Below are 20,916 nucleotides of genomic sequence, written 5' to 3'. Positions count from 1 at the left end.
TGGGTGATTTTTTTTTTTTCTGGGAGGCAATTGTTGCATTGTAATTAGCACAGTCAAGAACGAAAAGGTGACTTTAAAGGTGAGAGATAATGACAGCACATTGACATTATAGCACAGGCTGTATTTTTTAGATGGATTTGGGGTGGGTTCAAAGGAGAAGTTAGTGGGAATGAAAAGAACCTGAAAATCCTCCTTTTTCTACTCCCAGACATTGCTCCCTTCTTTTGCACGCTCCATTTCTCTGCTTGCCCATCCATGCCCAAAACCAGGTCCCCGAGGGCAGGACTGTGCCATAGCCTTGGGTGCTGTGCCATGCCCCAGCTGCAACACGCAGCTGAATTACAGAGCGGTGGATCTCATCTGCATAACGGAGAGCCCATTCCCAGCACAGAAGGCCACAGAGCAGATTTCCTCTCTCCATGATCCTAATTAGCCATCTGTGGTGTGCAACTGGGAAAGGGCTGGGCTCAGCAGGCAGAGCAGGGAAGGGGCAGGCAGGGAAGGATTCCCTGGCGCGGGCTCGGCGGGAGTTCTCTGTACACAGCAGTGGAGCTGCCCAGTGCTGCCGGGAGCAGTGACACAGCTGCAGAGCAGCGAAGGAAGGCCTGAGACCCCCTGCTTTTCCCATGACAAAAGCTGGAAAAATCAGAGCTGTTTGAGGAAAATCCCTGCCGGGAAAGTGGCCTTCAGTCCATCCCTTTCCAAAAGGGCATCTGGCAGTCTGCTCCATCCATATGCCAACACGTGTGAGCAAAGTGACCGTCTGGAATATGGAGAATGGCTCTGGGACAGTGGAGCAGGCCGTCAGGGTCCACAGAGGTGCCTGCTGCATCGAAGATATGTCTCTGGTCCAAAGAAGTGTGGCCAGCAGGTCAAGGGGGAGGATTGTTCCCCTCTGCTCTCCAGGGGTGCTGCATGGGGCTGGGGGAACCCAGTACAAGACAGACATGGACCTGTTGGAGTGGGTCCAGAGGAAGGCTGTGGAGATGGTCAGGGGGCTGGAGCACCTCTCTGTGAGGACAGGCTGAGATAGCTGGTGTTATTCAGCCTGGAGAAGAGAAGGATCGAGGGAGACCTTATTGTGGCCTTCCAGTACTTAGAGGGGGCTTATAAGAAAGATCATAGAATCACAGAACCAGTTAGATTGGAAGAGACCTTTGAGGTCATTGAGTTCAATCATCTATGTGCCTTTTAAATACCTACAGAAATGGTGATTCCACACTTCCCTGGGCAGCCTGTTCCAACTGGGGACAGACTTTTTTAGCAGGGCCTGTTCTGGCAGACCGAGGGGTAATGGTTTTAAACTAAAAGAGGGCAGATCCAGACTAGATACAAGGAAGATAGATATAGATATAGATATAGATATAGATATAGATATAGATATAGATATAGATATAGATATATTAGATATAGATTAGATATAGATATATAGATATTTGCAATGAGTAACCACTATGGTGAAATTGTGGAACAGGTTGCCTGGAAAGATGGTGGATTGCAAGTGTTTAAGGCCAGACTGGGCAGGGCATTCAGCAACCCAGTCCAGTGGAAGGTGTCCCTGCTCCTTGCAGGGGGTTGAACTAGATGACTTTTAAAGGCCCTTTCCAACCCAAATAATTCTATGATTCTAAGTTACAAACAAGATAATCCCCCCCTTTTTTTAATTCCTTGAAAATTACCTGCCTTTTGGAATGATTGCTAAGAAGCAGCCATCGGGCAAGTCTGTGTTATTTTAAAATGGCTGCAATGAGACTAGAATGCATATTTGTTAATTCAAAGGAAATCTTTCTATGAAGAAAAATCATTGAAACTCAAAGAAATATTTTGTCATTGCTCTTTTGTTTCAATTTAATGCTTGCAGTCACGCCATGTTAATACCAGTGGGTGAGAGTGAAAACCAGAAAATTGCTATAAATGTATAAAGTTGTGAAGGTGGGACCTGTAATTGAGAAAAGAGCAGAAAGTAAATGAAGCTGATCATTTACAAAGTGTCAATTATTTGAAACTGTTCTGGCTCAGAGGCTTGAAGTGTCATTAGTGCATGAAACGCCATTTAAAACAAAAATATGGTGTTTAATCTTGAATCCTCTAAACTACAAAAGGAAGAGATTCTACTGCTGCCTCAAGGACAGCTTGTGCTCAGACAGAAGTTTTATTTCAGTTGTTGTTAATCCAGCTGTAGGAGCTCTAAAGTCATCTGAAAAACTAGTAGCACTTGTTATGAAAGAACTAATTTATTAAGCAGCCTTCAGATTTTTCCAGGTTTTCACTGATGGAAGAAACCTGCCTGGCTGGAAGGTAGCAAAGTAAATATTGTCATCTCTGTTGTACCCATTTCAACAGCAGAATCAAGATTGATTCTACATTTTACTGATTTCTACAAAAGCTTCTGGCTCCAAGGCCCATGACTTTGGTTTGGTATGAATATTCTTTACATGGCCAAAAATGGAAAATTTGAACAATGATTTTCATTAATATAAAGAGTGATTGTGTGCATTCATCCAGCTTCAGGAATTATCCAACTTCTGGCATTAATTCTACAGTAGAATGGCACAATTTGTTGCAGAGGACTTTAGTTTAGCTCTTTGTTTCCAGTCTTCTGTAATCTCACCACATGGGTTTACTTTTCACTGTGGTTTTTTTTTCCCAGCTACTCAATAGGAATCCCTCAGGGAATAAACATTTTCACAGTCCCTCAAAATTATAGCTTTTCCTGGGAAGACAGAGGGCTGTACTCAGAGTCTGCTTCCAGCTGAGCAGTTAGTCCTGTCAGGTTTTTGGCATTCCAAGACAGGAGGTTTTTGTAGCCTCTCAGGAGCGAGATTTTGACAGGCATGCTCAAGACCTTCAAAAACCAGATTAGCAATGGAATATGGGGGAGAAGAGGGTTGTTTGTTTGTTTGTTTGTTTGGTGTTGGAAGTGTCATAACATTCAGAAATTTCAGAAAATGGGTTGAAAAAAAACTTGAAAGTTTAAAATTTCCTGTCTAGAAAAACAGTCTAAATTTTTCCTGTCTAGAAAAACAGGCTCTGTCATAACTGGATGAGACTAATAGCTCCTCCCAACCAGTTATCTGCCCTCAGTGATGCCTAATAGCAGGCACAACAGAAGATGAAAGAAATTCTGAAATTATTAGGGAGTATTTTTGGCTACCATAACAATTTTTTAACCTCAGTCCCTATGTGTCTCAGATAAACACAGGCCATCTTATCTCATTGCTTATCTTACTGGTTTCTTGTTGCATCTCCAGCTGAGCTCTTTCAAGCCTTCCCTTACAAGCTGGTCCCTCTGGCATCTGCAATGCCCTCCTCTGAACTATCTTCTATTAAGCTCCATCCAAGTAATGCCAGTCAGCTTCCAGCTGATTTCACGATTTCATGATTTAGCTCCATTCCCTTCACATCCTACTCATCTTCTATAGAATGTATATGCTGTATGTTCATGGAAAGCATACATCACACATAGTTCCAACCCCCTGCCACAGGCAGGGACACCTTCCACTAGAACAGGCTGCTCTAATCCCCATTCCACCTGTCCTTAAACACTTCCAGGGATGGGGCATCCACAGCTTCTCTGGGCAACCTGTGCCAGGGCCTCCCCACCCTCACAGTAAAGAATTTCTTCCTGATGTCTAATCTAGACCTGCCCTCTGACAGTTTAGTATGTTTTGTATGAAGTAGGAGACAGAAGCTCAGCTGGTTTCCAGCTAAAGTCTGAAAGGAGATAGAAGAAATAGCAGGAGACCGGATTTACATCCTCTGATCACTGTTTCAGGTCCCCCAAATCTGAAGACAGTGGAACTCTATTGATTATCATCAGCTCTGATTTAACTTAAAATGTACTTTGATGCAATGAACATATTCCTTCTGCAGGCAGCACAGAGACAGCAGATGCAGGTTGTGGCTTTTGTCAGGATGAGAAAGGGGAGGTGGGGAATGTTGAGCTGTGGCCAAACCTACAGACAGACGTGGGTTTGGGAGATGTTTAGAGAGTCAGTGCTGCTGCAGGAGTGATGAGGAAAGAAGGGACAACTCAGAACAAAAGCTGTTAAACAAAATGCTGCAAAACTGGCTCCTGTGAAGTGAGAGACACAGCTAGGCTTAGTTCCTGCTGTAAGCCTGGAGCATCTGAGCTAAATCTGACCTGATATCTCCTGCTGAGAAGAGACTATAATATCAGCCACATGAAGGAAAAAATCTCTCTGAAGGAATAATACTGAAGACAGGTCAAGAGCTGGCTGCAATTCACCTTCTCCATTTACTTGACATGTCCAGCTCCCTGAGCTGTTAAGCCAGAACATTTCAGCTCATCATTAATTTATGAGTAATTCAGGAAAAATAAAATGAATCTTGTCTCTTGCCCTAATAACATCTCACCACACATAAGAAGTGGTTAGTACACTTGATTAATTGGTGCAAGGAGGTCTGCTTGAATGAAATAAACCTTGAATCATGACTTCAGTGTTAGCAAGAATGATGGGCTTTAACCAAAACCCAACAGCCCCAAGCTGTGAGGAGATGGAGCTCATGTCTGACTGCTGGGACTCATGGCTGCCACTCCTTAGATGTCCCCAGCAAGCTCATTTTGGACATTCTCAGCTAGTGAGATTTCTCATGTTGTCTTTGAACTCAGGACAAGGCTCATGGGTTAATTACTCTTGTCCTGATCACTTCTCTCACAGGTACAATGGAGCATTTAGCTCTTTTTGTTGGCTGAAAAGTATCTCTGTGTCTCTCGCAGGCACTGAACATCCTCACTCCTCAGAGGTAATACAAACACCCACCTGAATTTTAGAACAACCACACTTCACTCAGACATGCATCTGTGCCACGTTGTGAGTTTAAGTGGTCATGACTCTCTCCTGCAGCTAGTCTTTGTGTACACTGGTGTCCCTATAAACCTACTAGGTTCTCAGAAAGAGTTGAAGAAAAGCTGGCATGGCCAGGTGAAGACCTGGAGATAATTGAATGCAGGTTGTTGGCTGACTTGCTGAAATAATTATTTTAAGTCCACGGACAGTTTATTGTTTAATTAAAGAAATGTCAGATCATTGAAGTCTGAGTTGTGCATCATTTTGAAATCATTGTTCTTATCTAAGCACCAAAAGCTGTTCCCACATAAAAACAGTTCTTTGGCCCTGTCTCTCTGTCTGACCTCTCACAGCCACAGAGCTGTGCAGAGGAGCAGGGCACCCAGGTGGGTGCAAAACCATCTGTTGGCAGTGAATCCACTTCCAAAGGAATCTGTGTCCACCCCAGTGGATGCAAAGTGAGGGGAAGTTGCTGCACATCAGCACAGCCAGCCTTTTGTCTCCTGGCACTTGCTGGAAGCTGACATTGGTGCTGATACTTTCATCTCAAGTAAAGCAAGGTGGACCCCAAACCAAAATCAACCTCTTCCATGACTATAATAAAGCTAATGCTTTTCACTTCAAGAGTTTCCAGTTTTGCAGCACATTTTTCACCTCTGAGTTTGCTTTCCTCACTATTAGATCCTCTCCTAACTTTTTCCAAGCCTTTTTGGGTCAGCAAGTACCTGGTTCTCGCTCCAAGAGCTGTATGATCTTCACCTCACCCTGGCAGTATTTACAAATGGGGGAGTGATAGAGGACGGCAAGAGCCCCTGCAGGCCAAAATGTATTGTTGAGCAAGCTGGAGGCCACTTTAGACCTTTCTAAAACCCCAAACCAGACACTGAGCTCTGCAGATGTGCAAGACTCAGTTAGAAAAGGGCACAAAGAGAACTTCAAGGTCATTGGGGATGAGAGACATGAGACTGTTTTGCTCCCAGCGCAGAAAATTTACGTATCAGGAATTTAACCCTCAACATCCTGCACTTTGGGTCCTGATGAGCTACCACTACTGGAAACATGAGTCTCTCTTAATACATCACATTTTTGCTTAGTGTTACACCTTACAGGAATATGAAAGGAACAACTACAGGGAGGGTCTGACAAACATCTAGAGACATCTAACGACAAACATCTAGAGACATCTCACAACAAACTAGGCTAGAAAAATAAATGGAAGACCATGACCTTGTTGGGAAAGACTGAACCCCAAATTTCCCTTTAGAAGATATTAGCAGGTAAATGCCATGTTTGTATTCAGAGACCTTTTGTACAAGCAGCTTAAAGGCAAATAAAAACAAGCTGCTGTCCTCGAGAGTTTATAATATTTTACAAAGAGACAGGATATGTATAGTGGGTGGAAAAAAAGAAGTGATTACTCTCCTCCTTTTTACAGATGGAGACAGAGATCAAGTAACATCTCTGCTATCACACAGGAAGCCTGTGGCAGCACAAAATAGAAGGAACTGGGATTTTCTGAAAGCAGATGCTCTAACCACAAACTCCCTTCTTCCCTCACTTCCCACAGATTTTTATTTTAACAGCCAGCCTCGAGCCACTGCCCATTGAAAAAGGAAATGTCTCCCTTCACCCCCACCCAAGAGCAGATGAGTTTTAGTAGAATGCTTCCCTGGTTTCTCTGGGGAATGGCGCAGACCAGGAAGAGCAGTGGGTGCCTTTGAGAGGAGCTGGGAGATGCGATGCTTCGCGGCTGGAGGAGCAGTGAGGACAGATCCTGCCTGTGCTGTAGGAGGCTGTGCTGGACATGGGGTGCCCACACAGCACCCCATCCTCCCCTTCCTGACCAAAGCACCCGCTCGTTTTCCCATCTTAACAATGAGCAGCCCAGCCAAAGCCTGGAAGTACGTTTTTGATCCAAGTCAGTGATAGAAGAACGATTTGGGGGTTTCTGGCTAATAAACACCCCAGCAGTGTAACCAGAGCCAGTTTTTCTATTGTTATGATGACACTGATACAGCGTTGATGCTGTTATGGCCGCAGAGCTCGGGCTACATTATCTTTTTGCCTCCTTTGCCAGGTAATTTGAGGCCGCGGCACTATTGATTGAGGACCGGCGGGTGCTGGAGCCTCCGCTCCTGTAACCGTAACCCGCCGGGGCTATGGGGCTATTGTGAGGGCTTTGTTCAGCTGCTGACAGCTCCCAGCAAGGGTGTGCAAGGGTTGCAAACGTTTGTATTGTGCCTGCACCTCTCTGCCTTGTAGACAATAGGAGCGGGCGGCAGTGAGGAGATAGCAGGCTGACTTTGGTGGAGGACAGAGCAGGAGGTGTAGTACCCTGCTTCTGAATGCTCCTGACAGCAGAAAAGAGGCTGCTCTCTCCTAGGAAGGCTGGAATGCCGTCATGCCAGGGCTTTCATTTTGGGCACTCTTCTGGATGTGAGCGCAGCCTGTTGATTATGCAGATGTGGAAAGCAGGCTAAGTGGATCCGATAACCTGTCATCCAAGATGCATCCTTTCCCTTGCTCAGCCCTGCTCACCTGCTTCGGAAACACGCACGAAAACACTCCGTTTGAGCAGCCCAGCGCAGGTCCTGTGTGCATGGAGGAGAAGAAGACAGAGGCAGCCCCAGCAGTGTGCCTGCAGCCATCCACAGCAGCAGCCAGCAGCATCAAGCACGGAGGAGAGAGGGACGGCGAGGAGATGTTCAAAGGCAGCAGACGCTCTGACAAGCAGAGCCGCGCAAGCAGCAGCTCCAGCAATCACACTGCTGCTCAGGCAGTGCCTGCTACCACCCAGCCATCAGTGTTTGCTGCTAAAGAGCTGAGCCAGGAAGTTATTGCACTCTGCACTCACATCCCCAGGCCGTCCATCATCCACGTGCCAAAGGTGAGTAGTGCTCTAGAAGTCCCTGTGAAACGAGGTAAGAGAACTGGCTCGCTTTTACAAAGTACAAAAAGGGTAGGAAAGAAAAAAAATCCATGGGAGCGTTTACCTTGTATTGATTGGCATGCAGTCAGGAAGGGACTAATGGCTGTTCTTACTAAAATAATACAATATGACAGCTAGAGCTCTCCTGCACTATTATCAGAAGCCTTAGGGGATGGTTGTAATAATACCAGGCACTTTTACAGTATGCTCGATCACTTGCCTTCTTATCTTTTGTTGATCTTCACTTATTTTGGATCTCATCCAAAATCCCTTGAAATGAACAGGCATATTTTTTTCCCCCTGACTTGGGTGAATGCTGCATTTTTGCCACCTCTGCCAGGCACCTGAAGGCTGTGGCACCCAGTGGCTGCAGAATCCCTTTTTCATCTTATTTTTTGCTTGGAGGCGACAGTAAGGTTTTGAGTGCAGTTTTGGTGAATTCAATTTATTCTTGCTTTAATAAGATCACAAAGCTGGGTGTTTTGCCACTGTTACTACTAAAATAATAAGCAGTAATGGACAAATAGTGCTGTTCTCATTTTCTCTTGGCTAGGTAACTGGAGATCTCAGGCTTTTTCCCCCCGATAAACACTGAGGAATGGAAGCCACATGTGTGACTCAAATTTTTTATATCACAGCTTTTGTTTAGGAGTCCATTCCTCTCCCAGTTTCCCTGCCAAATCACATATATTCAGAGTGCTGCTGTTTGCTTCCCCTTCACAGGTAATACTGTGTTTGGAAAGATATCTGCCCTTCTTGTAGAACAAGTGCTAGAAAGAAGTTTAATGTGAGATATATCTGCTGGAATTAAGAAACTTACCAGAATCAGGGTTTTCAAGCGGGTTATGCTGCAATTACCAGAGCTGGGAGCTCTGTAGACCACCTCAGTTCTGTTGCCATCAAGCACAGCTCCTGTGTAGAATATAAGTAAAAAATATAAGGAAGAAATGGAGCTGCCCAAGAACAGTAATTTGTAGAAGGGAGGGCTGGCTATGAAGGTGCTCTGAATTCTGAAGAAGAGCTAGCTGGCCATTATCTCGGGATGGAGTTAATATATTTAGTCCATCTGACATTCAAGGAGCCAAATCAGATGTTATCAGGATCTCCCTCACCAGCTGTGGTTTCACTTTTTTTGTTGTTTCACTATTGAGAAACATTTCTCTGGTTTCACTTTCATTGTTGTTGTTGTTTTCTGTTGTGTGTTTTGGTTTGGTGGGTTGTTTTGTTTTGCTTTTCCTTGCTTTGGAGGTTCAGGGTGGATGTTAGGAAAGGCTTTCTCACATGGAGGGCAGTGCAGCATGGGAGGAGGTCACACAGAAGTGATGGGGATGCTGTGCTTGAAGGATTACAAGACTTGGCTGGACAAATCCTGGGCTGACCTGGCATACCCTTGGCAGCCATCTGGCTTTGAGGAGGAGGCTGGAAAAGAGACGTCTGGAGGCTCCTTCCAGTCACCATTTCTGTGACTGTGTGATGTCTGGATTTTGATGCATGCATGCAGCTTATAAGCACAAGGCATCTCTTTGCTGTCACTGAGACAGCCTGTGGTGCTCTTGGCTTTACAATGGTTTTGTGACAATTTCCCCCTCTCTTTGCTCCTACCTGCTCCCTTCCAACCTCTCCACCCTGCCCTTACTCACCTGCTGCTCTTCTCTGTGCTGTCAAAACCATTGCCAACACCTCTCCCATGCTGTGAGTGTTCACTGTAGCAGATGTTCCTTATCTTGGGCACAGGATCTCAAACCTCCAAAGGCCTTTAGTATTGGAACAGGCAATGCTGAAGGGTTGTGAGTGTGGCAATCTAAAGATGCTCCATGCCTATGCAGTGGTGGAGCAGGGATTTTGCTGGCTAACCTGAGCCAGGGGATTCTCCAGGAGTATACATGGTCCAATTTCAGAGTAAAATTTATATGAATCTGCAATAAGAGAATCAGGAATGGGCCCCATCCCTCTGGATAATCTAGGTGATTCAAATTCAGTCATCCAAGACACCTCTTCAAATCTTGCATTACTGGCTTTAGGAATTTTTAAAGAACAAGCTACAAAAGAAACATCTGTGTGTGGTCCTGTCCTGAAGTTCCTGCTGAATACTTTCTTCTAAGCCCCTTGATGCTTTCCTGTGACCGGGGAGATCTGCAAGGAAATTCCTTGTTAGAGCAGGAATTGGGCTTTCTGCTGCCCCTCACCACTGGAACCTCCCTGCCAAGGTCTGGTCGGTGACACTTGTGATGTCCCACACACAAGGACTGTCCCACATTGTCTCCATGGCACACACAGCCCAGACGCTGCATCTGATCAATCCCAGGCTGTCAGGGCACTCTGCAGCCAATGGGCTGAGATGATTTTGGTGGCAAGCTGGGGAGAAACAGGACTGGTGTCTGAGTGTCCACGTTCTGCTTTTCTGTGAGACTTACTTAGCAGCAGCTCTTGGTACCCTACAGCAAAGCCAAGTCCTCCCTCAGCTCTGCTCATCAGCTCAACTGGTTTTAAAATGTTAGTACCATCACTGAGTACCTTCTCAGGTAAAGAGAAAATAAACAATTGAAGCAAAATAAGAAGAGGGGGCTGGCTATTTGTGAGGACTGTGTGATGCACTGGTTGGAAGCCAGAGTGCAGTGGGTGGAAGAAGGAACGCAGGATGTGGACTGACTCTGGTGGGTTGAGGATGAAAGTGTGGCATGTGGAGATACTGGGGGGTTTGAACTTTCTGCCACAGTTGGGGAAGAGCCATGATAAATCTGGAGAGGAAGAAGAGGGTCCCAGCAATGGGACTTCAGCAGGAAGTGGGGAAGAGAGAAGGAGATTATGGTCAAGGCGTGTGATGGGCTGGGGACCACACACGCTGCTGCTGTGAGAGGAAGGAAGAAATGGAGAGAAAAGGTGGTGGGAAGCACACAGGACATCTGGTGTACATCTAAGGGAAGGGACTCAGGGAAAATATAGTCCATGAGGAGAGAAAGAGGAACAAAGGCTCTCCATGAGCAGGGTGTGGGTGGCCTTGGTGGGAGGGTGGAGAGGAAAGGAGAGGAGAAAGCACAGGGCTGATGGAGAATCAGGGCTGGAGGCATTTCAATCCCAAAGCAGAGTTCATGCCTGTCCTAAAATAATATCCAGACATTGCTAAAGGAGCCAGTGAGGCCCAATGGAGACGACCGAGATTTCCATCCTCCTTGTCATATCCGAATTTCCCTTTGTATCTCAGTTTCTCCAGCTACAAAACAGACAGAATTTGTCCTATTTCCTCTGCAATCACAGCGAAATTTACAAATTAAATAAACATCTAACTGCTAAGTGGCAAACATGCTCTGTCCACACAGGAACTTCATGGTCCTACAACAGGAAATCTTTAATTCATGTCCTTGCATCAAATTCTTCAACAATAGCTGAAGTAATGTCAGGATCAACACTCATAGTATGTTGTCTCCTTCATTTCTAAAATGACATCATCAAGGAGCTAAGGACTGAGAACTTCCAGCATCAAGAGACCTGCTGTCTACCTGTCAGCACAATCCTTTTCAAGCAGAGAGAGCATCAGTCCACTTTTTGCTAACAGCAGCATACAATTCTAATTTGAACACATAATATACAAATTAACGAGATCTTCCAGCTGACCCTCCCTCCTGGGACATGTAGTCACATATTCTGGATTACAATGGAGTTGCACGCATGTAACCAAATCCAGAATTTGATCAATTATTGCTTTTATGAGAAAACTGCATCTGCTCCAGATGGAGCCAAGCTTAAATTTGATATAAACATGATCCAAACAGAAATTAGATTTGAAAATAATTACCAAAGAGATTGAGTTAGAGTTGTTTGGTCACAATTGCCATGGCAGCAATATGCTTGTAAATAACCAACCATCATTTTAATATTTAGGGATTGCCATAATAATAAAGCATGATTAAATGTCAATGAAGTACTTGACATCTTGCATTTTTGTCCTGAATCTGATGTGTGAAGAATTAATTCTCTTGTGTTTTGTGTGCTGGAGCGTCTTTATCAGCCTTTACAAGGCCATAAATTAAAGCTGCCAGGACTAAAGACAGGAACTTGCTTGCCTGGTCTTTCAAACTCAGCTACAGCATAAAAAATTTTCTCATCTTTTATTTCCAAGTACAGTTTTAGCAACTGATAAACCCTGGAGTGGAAACTTAGAAGAAATCCTTATTGCTCTGGACCAACAACTGTGCTATGACTCCAATAAATGTTTCATGTTGACAAAAGCATATCAGTGACCCTTTCTACTTGCAATATCACTCGCCTGACTTGAACTCTGTTGACCTTCGCAGTTCAGATTGGTTTATTTTCCACAACAAAAGAAACCCAAACATCATCCAATGCATCATGGAGTCATTTTTTCCCTTTAAGCTGTTTGACCATCAGAAAATCAGAAGCTGAGACCTTGTACCAGAGATTGTGGGAAGGATATGTCGGATGAAGCTTCCCATTGCTCTTGGGGAGCCTTAATGAAATTGGTCTCACCTGCAACTTCCTAGATAAAGTGTCAGTCATACCTTCAGGGTACACAGAACCCTTTAGAGGATCTCATAGCTACTTTCCAGCCTTGAATGTGTAGTTATGTCTGTTTTGCATTTGCAGCTTTTTGATATCTAGATTAGTTCCTTGGCTAGAGAAGCCACACAGTGGATTTGACACCGTGAAGCTTATTTTCGAGACTCTGGACATAACAGACAGGCTTTTGGTGCCATAATTCACAACAACTTTACCAGGCTATGGCCCAGAACTGATCTGAATACCAAGCCAGTGATGTAAAACAAAGCCTGGTAATGATTTGTCACATATTTACAGGAGGGGAAAGTGCTCACCGAGTGGAGATACAGGACTGCAAGAGATGAGGACAGTTGAGATGGAGGAAACCCACCAGCAGTGGCCTAGGTGAAGCCCTACACTGAAGTTATACCCTGTAGGTACCCTCCATAAATACATTGAATATCTCAACAGTCCACTGAAAATAATGGGACTTCCCAGAGTCAAATTCACTCCTGCTCATGGTTTTGTAATACCAGCTCCTGGGGACATGATGCTCGTGAGGATTCCTGCCACTTCTCATGCTCTCCTGGGAGAACAGCTGAGAGTGGCTGTGTTCAAACTCCCCCCAGGTGCTGACTGGCCCTGTGGGCCGGAGTGTCTGACTGCTGAGGGAAGCATTTCAAGTATGCTTTGGGTGTTGTTAAGTGTTTTGATAAGCAGCTAAAACTAGCAGGAAAAGAACATCATTACTTGGTGATTGGCAGCTGCTCAATACTGAGCTGTCCTTTTGCTTACCTTGGCAGAGGCTTCGCTCCACCCCTCAGCAGAAGATGTTTGTGATCATTTCATCAGTGGGACTGTAGGACTTGCACAGGGATAGTCTTTTCTCCAGCACAAGAAGGAAAAACTACTTTTATTTTCCGCAGTATTACTCTGGCGCAAATTTGCTTTAATTTAATCCAATTAAACCCAAAGGGTAAACCCCATCTCTTCAAAGTGCTCTAGCTGGATGCTCAACCTCGGGCTGTGGTTGCCAGAGGAGCATTAACACCCTTAGCTACTCTAACATCTGCAGGAGCTTAGCATCCCAAATAAAACAGTGTCATTTATACAAATTACATTTATATTTTAATGCTTTGGCAAATTCATTTGGGAGATTATGGCCCTGGTGATTTGGCCAGAGCCCTCCAAGAGACTCAAGAGAGTCCTTGGACAGGATTGATTTTTTTTTTCCTTCTCTGTTTCCTTGCTCTCTATGACCAAAATCTCTTACTAGAGCATGCTACTGTAATGTTCCCCTTCAACTCTCCCTCTTAATCTGGACTCTGTAGCTGGCAGCTGTCTGTGGAGAGTTTGTGTGCGCTGGCAGTTCTGCACTCTCAACATAAACAGCACCTAAGTGAAACCAGACTTTCTCATTACATTTTTTTCTTTGCTCCCCACTCCCACACAAACACAGAGGTAATGGCAGTGCAGAGCCTTTTATCCTGGCTAACACACAACTCATTTTCTTCCATGGCCTGCACATATGCAAAATAAAATCCATCCAAGTGGTAGAAGCAGCAGGCTCTGCTAAAAGAGATGCTGTGTCCCATCCCAGACCGTGCTGTCCCTAGGTTGGCATATCTCGGCACAGAGCAGTGAGCACTGCCAACCCTCTCCTGCCTGCAGAAATCCCTATCCAACAACTCCCCTTACATCTCTCACATGGCATTGCTTTAGCTGACCCCAACAAAAATGGGGCCATTTCCCCTATTTGACAAGAAGCTCATCTTTGTGCTTTTTCTAAATCTCTCTCTTACCTCTTAACCTCGTACTTCCTCAGCTTGCATCAGCTGGGTTATTTTTTTGTGTTTCTGCTGTTCTACAGCATCTCCTGCCTAGCAGAGTGATGAGGGGCACCCTGAGGACTTCTTTCATGCCCTCTCCCACACTGAAACCTATTCCAATAGCCCTTGGGAGTAAAGAACCTCCTCTGTGCCAACAATAATAACAGAAATAGTGGAGCTTTCAGGGAGTGCTTGGAAGTCACGAGACCCTCATTTAAAGGGGATTAAGGAGAATTTGTGAAGTTTCATGAAAGGTACTTCTGAAAACAAGATATTGTAACAGGAGCACTTTGAAACCTCCTCTAGGAAATTGGAGACGGCATGAAACTTGACAGGTTTTGGGTTTCATCACCAACACAGAACAGCCCAGGGTCAGTGAAGAGTTCATACCCCTTCTACTCTTAAGGTGAGCAGCCATGCCGCTGTGTGAGTAAACACTGGCATCCCATCAGCATTCCGTTTTTGGCTTTTGCTCACTTTGGCACCTGCAGAACCGGCACTGTTCAGCTCCACGGGTGTTCATGCCCTGTTTGCGTGCTCTCCATAGCCTTGCTCTGAACTCAGTGTGAATGTTATGGTAACATTCTCCTTCCTGCTGCCTTTCAGTAAATTAAAGTGTGTTTGCAGCTCTTGGGGGGAGATAAGATGCAGTTTGAATCAATGGAGTAATTACAGAAGAATATGATACTAATGGGACTGATTTGAATGCATATCTAAGGGTGAATGCTGTGGCTCCCTGCCCAAGCAGTGCACACTTTCCCCATGATGAGTTATTTATGACTTGACACATCACAGCTCTGCTGTTTGTCGTTGATAAAGCAAACTCTGTCAATACTGTGCATTCTTACTGATCCAGGGCTGGCTGCTGAGCAGTCTTCACATCTGGTACAGCCGTGGCCACCCCCTCTCCAGCAGCAAAAGCAGAAGAGAAAGGCTGATACAGCTTCACCAAGGGCAACAGAGTGACCATAGAAGTGTCCTTCCTTGGTGGAGTGATGGCACCTGTGGACATGAGAAGAGCTACAGACCTCATCTACCTGGACTTCTGGAGGACCTTTTATATGGTCCTCCATAATATTCTTGATTTGGAGTTAGTTTTAGTAACCTAAAAAGCTCTTTATCCAGGGAGCCTGATCCAGCACCAAAATACTCAACAGCCAGTAGGACCCTGGGGACTCTGCCCGTGAATAAAGATCAAGCCTTACATGAACCTGGTCTTGTATTTGCCCAGAGACAGAGCTCAAGAAACCCAAAACTTTCTAAACCTTATACATATATATATATACACACACACACACACACACACACACATACTATGTGTATCATTATCAATTTATAATTATATGCAGATTGCAGTATAGCTATTTTGAGTCCTTCAGAGTCCACTCCATATGGCATCTCACACTTCTGGCATGACAGCATTTATTAAAAGCTTCTGCTTTTGTTCTTTGTCCCATAGTCATGTTTTGAGGACAACAGATATATTGTTATATCTAATGCACTGGGGCTGGGTGTTAAAACAAAATATTGATCTGAAAGGCCATGGCTTGGCAATCCAGCTCTGCACCGAGATCAGCATTCAGCCTCTCCCTAGACAAAACACCTGAATACTGAGCTTTAGAAAAGTCCTATCTAAACCATAAGACAGATCTAATTTCTTGATTATTTTTAGCGGAAGCATTTAGACCGCAAACAGTGCACCAACAGTGCCAAAACCCCAAATCATCTGGGCCATTAGTTCCTCTAAAAGAACTCTTGAGCACAGCCAGATCCAAGGGTTTGATGTGGAGGGTCCCTCCCAACGGAGACTGTCATTGATTTCAGAGCATCAGATGCAAAATGCTGCTGTTTGAGCTTTGCCTCAGAACCTGCACAGGGAGCTTTGTGCTGGGTGCGGGCTGAACGCCCCCGAGAACAATGGCAGGCTGCTGTAATTTGGGACTATACATTTGCAATGCATTTGGAACGCAGCCCTGCTCTGTCACCCTCTTTTCCACACACCAGCAGTCAGGACTCTCCAGCTGCTCGGTCTAAATTAGCGCTTTTTTGTTACTAGCAGAAGGGACCCTTAGCTTTCCTGCCCTGACACAAAGCAGACAGATGCTGTGGCTAAAAGACAATGCCATCTCAGGGGGCAGGGCTTTCCTCTCACCTGTACACACACAAAGCTGCCTCCAGCCCTGCTGTTGTACTGGCTGCATGAAGTGAAGCTAACCACAGGCAGAGCTAACAGAGCTAACAAATAATTCAGTGGGTAGAAGTTGCTGAATGATATTTAGTCCCACATGCCACAAACCGTGTGTTCTTCGCTCTGCAATTTCAGATCTAAATAGTGGGCGTTAGTAAAAAGACCTAACTGACCTCTTTGCTGACAGAATTTGTGTCTGTCCTTTGACTCAGTATCAAAAGCAATGACTAGATGCCAAAAGATAATTTCTAGATACCTAAAGTGAAATTTTAACAGGTATTTATTGCTGCTGAGTACCTTGAACCCTTCACTTGGCACGTACAGGAACCAATCCCTGCTAACCAAATCTGGGCAATGAAAAGTAGTAATAGTGCAGGACCTTGTTTTAGTGGTAGATCTCAATCTTCCATAGCCTAGTTGCATGATCTAGAACCTTCCAGGGGAAAAGGAAAAAGCAATTAAGTGAAGTGTGACTTTGCTGTCCAGGCTGCAGCTCCATGAGATTTCAGATAACTGGTACAAATTCTTGATTGACTGAGTGTTGCCTTCACTAGGAACAGTGCTCAAGTGACCCAGGCGTCAACACCTGCATTGAATGATGCTCATCTCCCACTAAAGTGGGGCATTTTCCTGGCTTAAATTTGTGTGAGCAAAAATTTGCCTTGTTCCCTATGAGCACCACAGTAATGTGTTCAGCTTCTTTGGATGTCTCCATGGGAAGGTCCTTTCCTAATACTAAGCTAAATTCATCCCATGATCCCTCAAACCTGCCCAAAAGCTCTTCTGTCTGCTGCCACCTTCCTCTGCAGACCTGACAGACCTTGACAAGCCACTCCTTCAATATCCCAAGACTTCTTGGTACTCACTGTCCCAGTGCTGAGAGGGTATGTGACCTTTTAGACATCAAAAGCAAATATGTCTTAAGCAAAAAATCAGTTTCAGTTCTTCTTCCTTCTACTCAGCTCTAAAACCTGACTGAGCTTCAGTCCTTCATGTCGTGTTTTTCTCCGCTCTCTGGAATTTTTGCTTCCAATTTCTCTGCTATTATTCAATCATATGTGACCCTTTAACAGGAGCATTAATATTTGCTATGTTGCTACTATAAAACTCCCATTATACACAAACGTCCACCCTTTTCAGCTTTTAAAAACTGTGACATTTGTAAATGAAAATTAAAAATACCCCAGTATAATCGATTTTTCATGTTTCGGGCAGACATAATCATATAAATAATTTCAAATGTTGCAACCTCATAATTTCAAGACAAGTTTGGTTTTTTTGCACAAGAATTCAGCAGTCCCTCATCTGGTATTATAATTTTGTTTGAAAGAATTATGTGTGAAATCAAGTCCCAGACCCTGAGATCCTCTGGTCTGAAATCATGCACAATTTCCGAAAGGGAAGAGTGGCAGAACCAGCTCTCAGGAAACTCAAACAATAAACCAAAGCAGCTAAGGATAATTATTTATGCTGAATCACCATCCATTGGCAGAAAAATCTCACTAGTAGGATGGAATCTGTTCACGTTCAATCTAGAGTGGTGAAAAAGAAAAGTATTTAAGGTCCAAAAATGGCCCTGAGATGATGGATACAGGTAAATGTATAGGGAGAAGAAGAGAATTTTTGTACTGACAAGATTCTCTCTGAAAGTCACAGTAAGAGCCCATGGGTGCCTGCTGCTCCTGCCCCAGCACAGCTCCGGGGACAGCAGGGACTGGAACAAGTTATTTGGACTCTGGCTGAAGCCAATGGCCTTAAGCAACTGCTTGTCCTTATTTTTCTGGCTATAAGTTTTTGTGGAATTCTCCAGTTTTCAGAAGGATTTGTCTTTCTTGTAGGAGGATTCTCCCAGAGGGCTTTGCTCATACATGTAGGGAAGAAAGCGGACACAAGCAGATTTTAATTAAACCATTCTTTCAGCTCCCCAGGCTTGTGCAATTTAACTTCTTCTCAGAGATAATATTAACACTTACGTCATTTTTCATTATTGTTAGTTTTGCTTGTGGAATTGCACTGGCAAGAAACCCCCTGGAAGCAAATGCTCATTGAATCCTATTGTTTCCATTCCCTTCAGCCATCATTTCTCAGCCAAAGAACAAATGTTACCAGCGACAGGAAGGAGCTTGATTTTCCAACAAAATCAGCAGAATTGCACATGCAGAGAACAGCCATAATATCTCACTAAGATCTGCCTGGTTAAAGGCGTTATTTGTCAATAATTTTTTTAAAAATTAAAAGAAACTGGCACTCTGTAGAGGACTGAGATGGAAGACCCAGAAACCAGCGGCATTGCGGTGGCAGAGGTGTGGAGGAAGGGAGAGCAGGGGTGTGGGAAGAGGAAGGGGCGTTCTGCTGGCCCCCAGTCAGCAGCTCTCCCCCTCTCCTCGCCCACGTGTCAGCTCATTAGCAGCCCTGATTGCCATCTGAAGTAATAAAATAAACACCACCCCAGTGGAATATCCTGGGATTAGCCTCTCAGGCCTGTCAGGGCACGAGCTCAAGCTTTGCCCTGCTCTGAAGGATGGACAGATAAATAAGAAAGTAGATTGAGTGATCTGCTTATTGTATTGCCCTCCAAAGTGCGAACCCTGAGCGGTTCACGTCAGAGGCTCAGCATTCGTTGCAAGCACAGGGGAAGGGGCAGCTCTCATGGAGCTGATTGCAAAGCCCAGCTAGGTTTAAATCCCAAGAGGGTGGAATGCAAAGGGGCAGACACAAAGCAGCATCTGGAGCCCAGCGTGCTCTTTCCAGCAGCCTTCGGGTGCCAGACAAAGCTCCGATCGTGTCAGCAGTTGACACCGACATGCCGAGGTGATGCCTCATCACCGTAGGGATCCTGGGCAGAGATGTGCTGCCACTCCTCCCTTCTACAGGGTGAAATGCTGGGGGGCTTCTGGTGGGCTCCCCCCATCTCCCTGTGCCGGAGGTGGATGCAGGAAAGTGATCACTGGCTGTAGCTGCCCTTGCCATGAACATCCACTCTCCAGCAAGGGAGGGGGACTATTTGAGCTCACAGCGTTTTTGCATACCCAGAACTCTCTCCCCAGCGTTCAGGGCCCTGTAAAACACACAGGTTATTTAAAGAAACCATGCTGCTCTTCAAGATGCACCAAGGCATGGGAGGAAAGGAGTCTAATCTAATCTGATGGGTTTTTCGTGACGAGTTTCTTTCCTAAAATACAGTGTCACTGTGATTTTCCTCTCTGCTCTGACAGCTGTCGCAGTATGTGGGTCTGGCCCTTTGGTCCTTTTCCACACTTCTTGCTTTCCTCTCCTCTGAGCCTGCCTTTCATCTTTTATTTCTCAATGTTTCTCCCTAAAGTGCGTGTGCTGTTGTAAAACTTAACCTGGCTTTTGCAATGCCCGTGTAATGTATAACAAGAAATGTTAGATGTGGGATCTGGAGGATGCTGCTTGCCCTACTTCCTTCCCACCCCCTCCAAAACAAACAAATAATTTAAATTTTTGGGCATATGAGCCCTGTGAGGTGGTTTTGTTTATGGCTTTAGACCCAGTGCAGTTGGCTCAAGCACAATTAGCAGGGTGGTGGACTCCTCAAAGTGCTGAGAAGTAAATGCAGAGGGTGTGAGACCTAACCCAGCCTGTCACCCAAGAAATCACAGCCCGAGAACATGGCCAGCAGGAGGCAGAAGTGGGAGGGGAAAAAGAAACTTAATGCTGAAAAACTGGAAATGAGGCAAGTTTTGGGGGATGATTGAAACCTATCTTGATCCTGCTTCCTCTCCTTTTCCTACCGAGGTCAAGTGTGGTTTGAACAAGAACAGCACTGAGACCTGACTAAGTATTTTGTAATTTCAATCTTTTATCCTTTGTCCCAAAGAACAATCATGCCATTTCATGCCTGAAATGATGTCTCTTTCTACTAAAGAAATCTTTATTGTTGTTTGGCAAACAAAACAAAATGCCAAGATGGAAAACTTGGATCAGCTCTGAAAAGTTTATTAATATTCACCATGAACTGTATGTCAGAAAGCTCCAGTTTCACAATATGGCTTCTAAAACTATTGATGTCTGGTAACAGTGGGGGTATTTTGGCTCTGCTCTTCTGTCTTTCCTGGTTGTATCATTAAATGCATCACAAGGGTGACACCAGCCAACCTCTAGAAATACCCAACTACAGTGATGCTGCTGATTGTCTGTAAATGATCAGCTCAAAGGCTTTTAATGTATTTTGGACCTCAGTCATAATGGATGTCTGATGATGGCAAAGGGTAATAAGATAATGGGTATGTATCTTCCAGTGCTGTGCTTCACTCCTCCTGCCAGCCTGCCCTGTGCAGGTGGAGCTGGGGGCAGGAACCCAAACCAGCTACATTGCAGATCAGGTCTGTAAGTGAGATAAGAAGGAGCAGCTTAGCAGAATTACTGAACTGATGCAGGAGTTTGGCATCCCATCATCTTTCTGCTTACCCCAGGGGAGTGTGGTGAACATGTGTGATTAATGTTCCGGGTCTTTCAGAGGACACGGGCAATCTAATATGGAAAGGCAACTGTTTTTCAACAAGAAATTAGAAGTGAGCTACCCCACGTTAGTTTTTTTAACCTCTTTTTTATCTTTGTCCATTGACTGGCTTGAAAACAAGGCTGGGGAATTTTGGGTAGGAACGTCCCAAGTAACTGGGATAGAGAGATCTGATGCAGAGC

At 44.8% G+C, this 20,916-nt stretch overlaps 1 protein-coding gene across 1 annotated transcript in view; it reads left to right on the top strand.

The window, feature by feature from the left end:
- Positions 1–7,355: 7,355 nt before the first annotated feature.
- Positions 7,356–20,916, top strand: part of FAM107B (family with sequence similarity 107 member B) — a 119,151-nt gene continuing 105,590 nt past the window's right edge. Inside the window, exon 1 of the mRNA XM_040063149.2 lies at positions 7,356–7,698. Coding sequence (XP_039919083.2) covers positions 7,411–7,698 — 288 coding nt within the window. The 5' untranslated portion in view covers positions 7,356–7,410. The remainder of the gene's footprint in view (positions 7,699–20,916) is intronic.

The sequence above is a fragment of the Hirundo rustica genome, chromosome 4 (genome assembly GCF_015227805.2).
Source record: "Hirundo rustica isolate bHirRus1 chromosome 4, bHirRus1.pri.v3, whole genome shotgun sequence".
NCBI lineage: Eukaryota > Metazoa > Chordata > Aves > Passeriformes > Hirundinidae > Hirundo > Hirundo rustica.
This window is presented reverse-complemented; position numbering and strand designations above follow the sequence as displayed.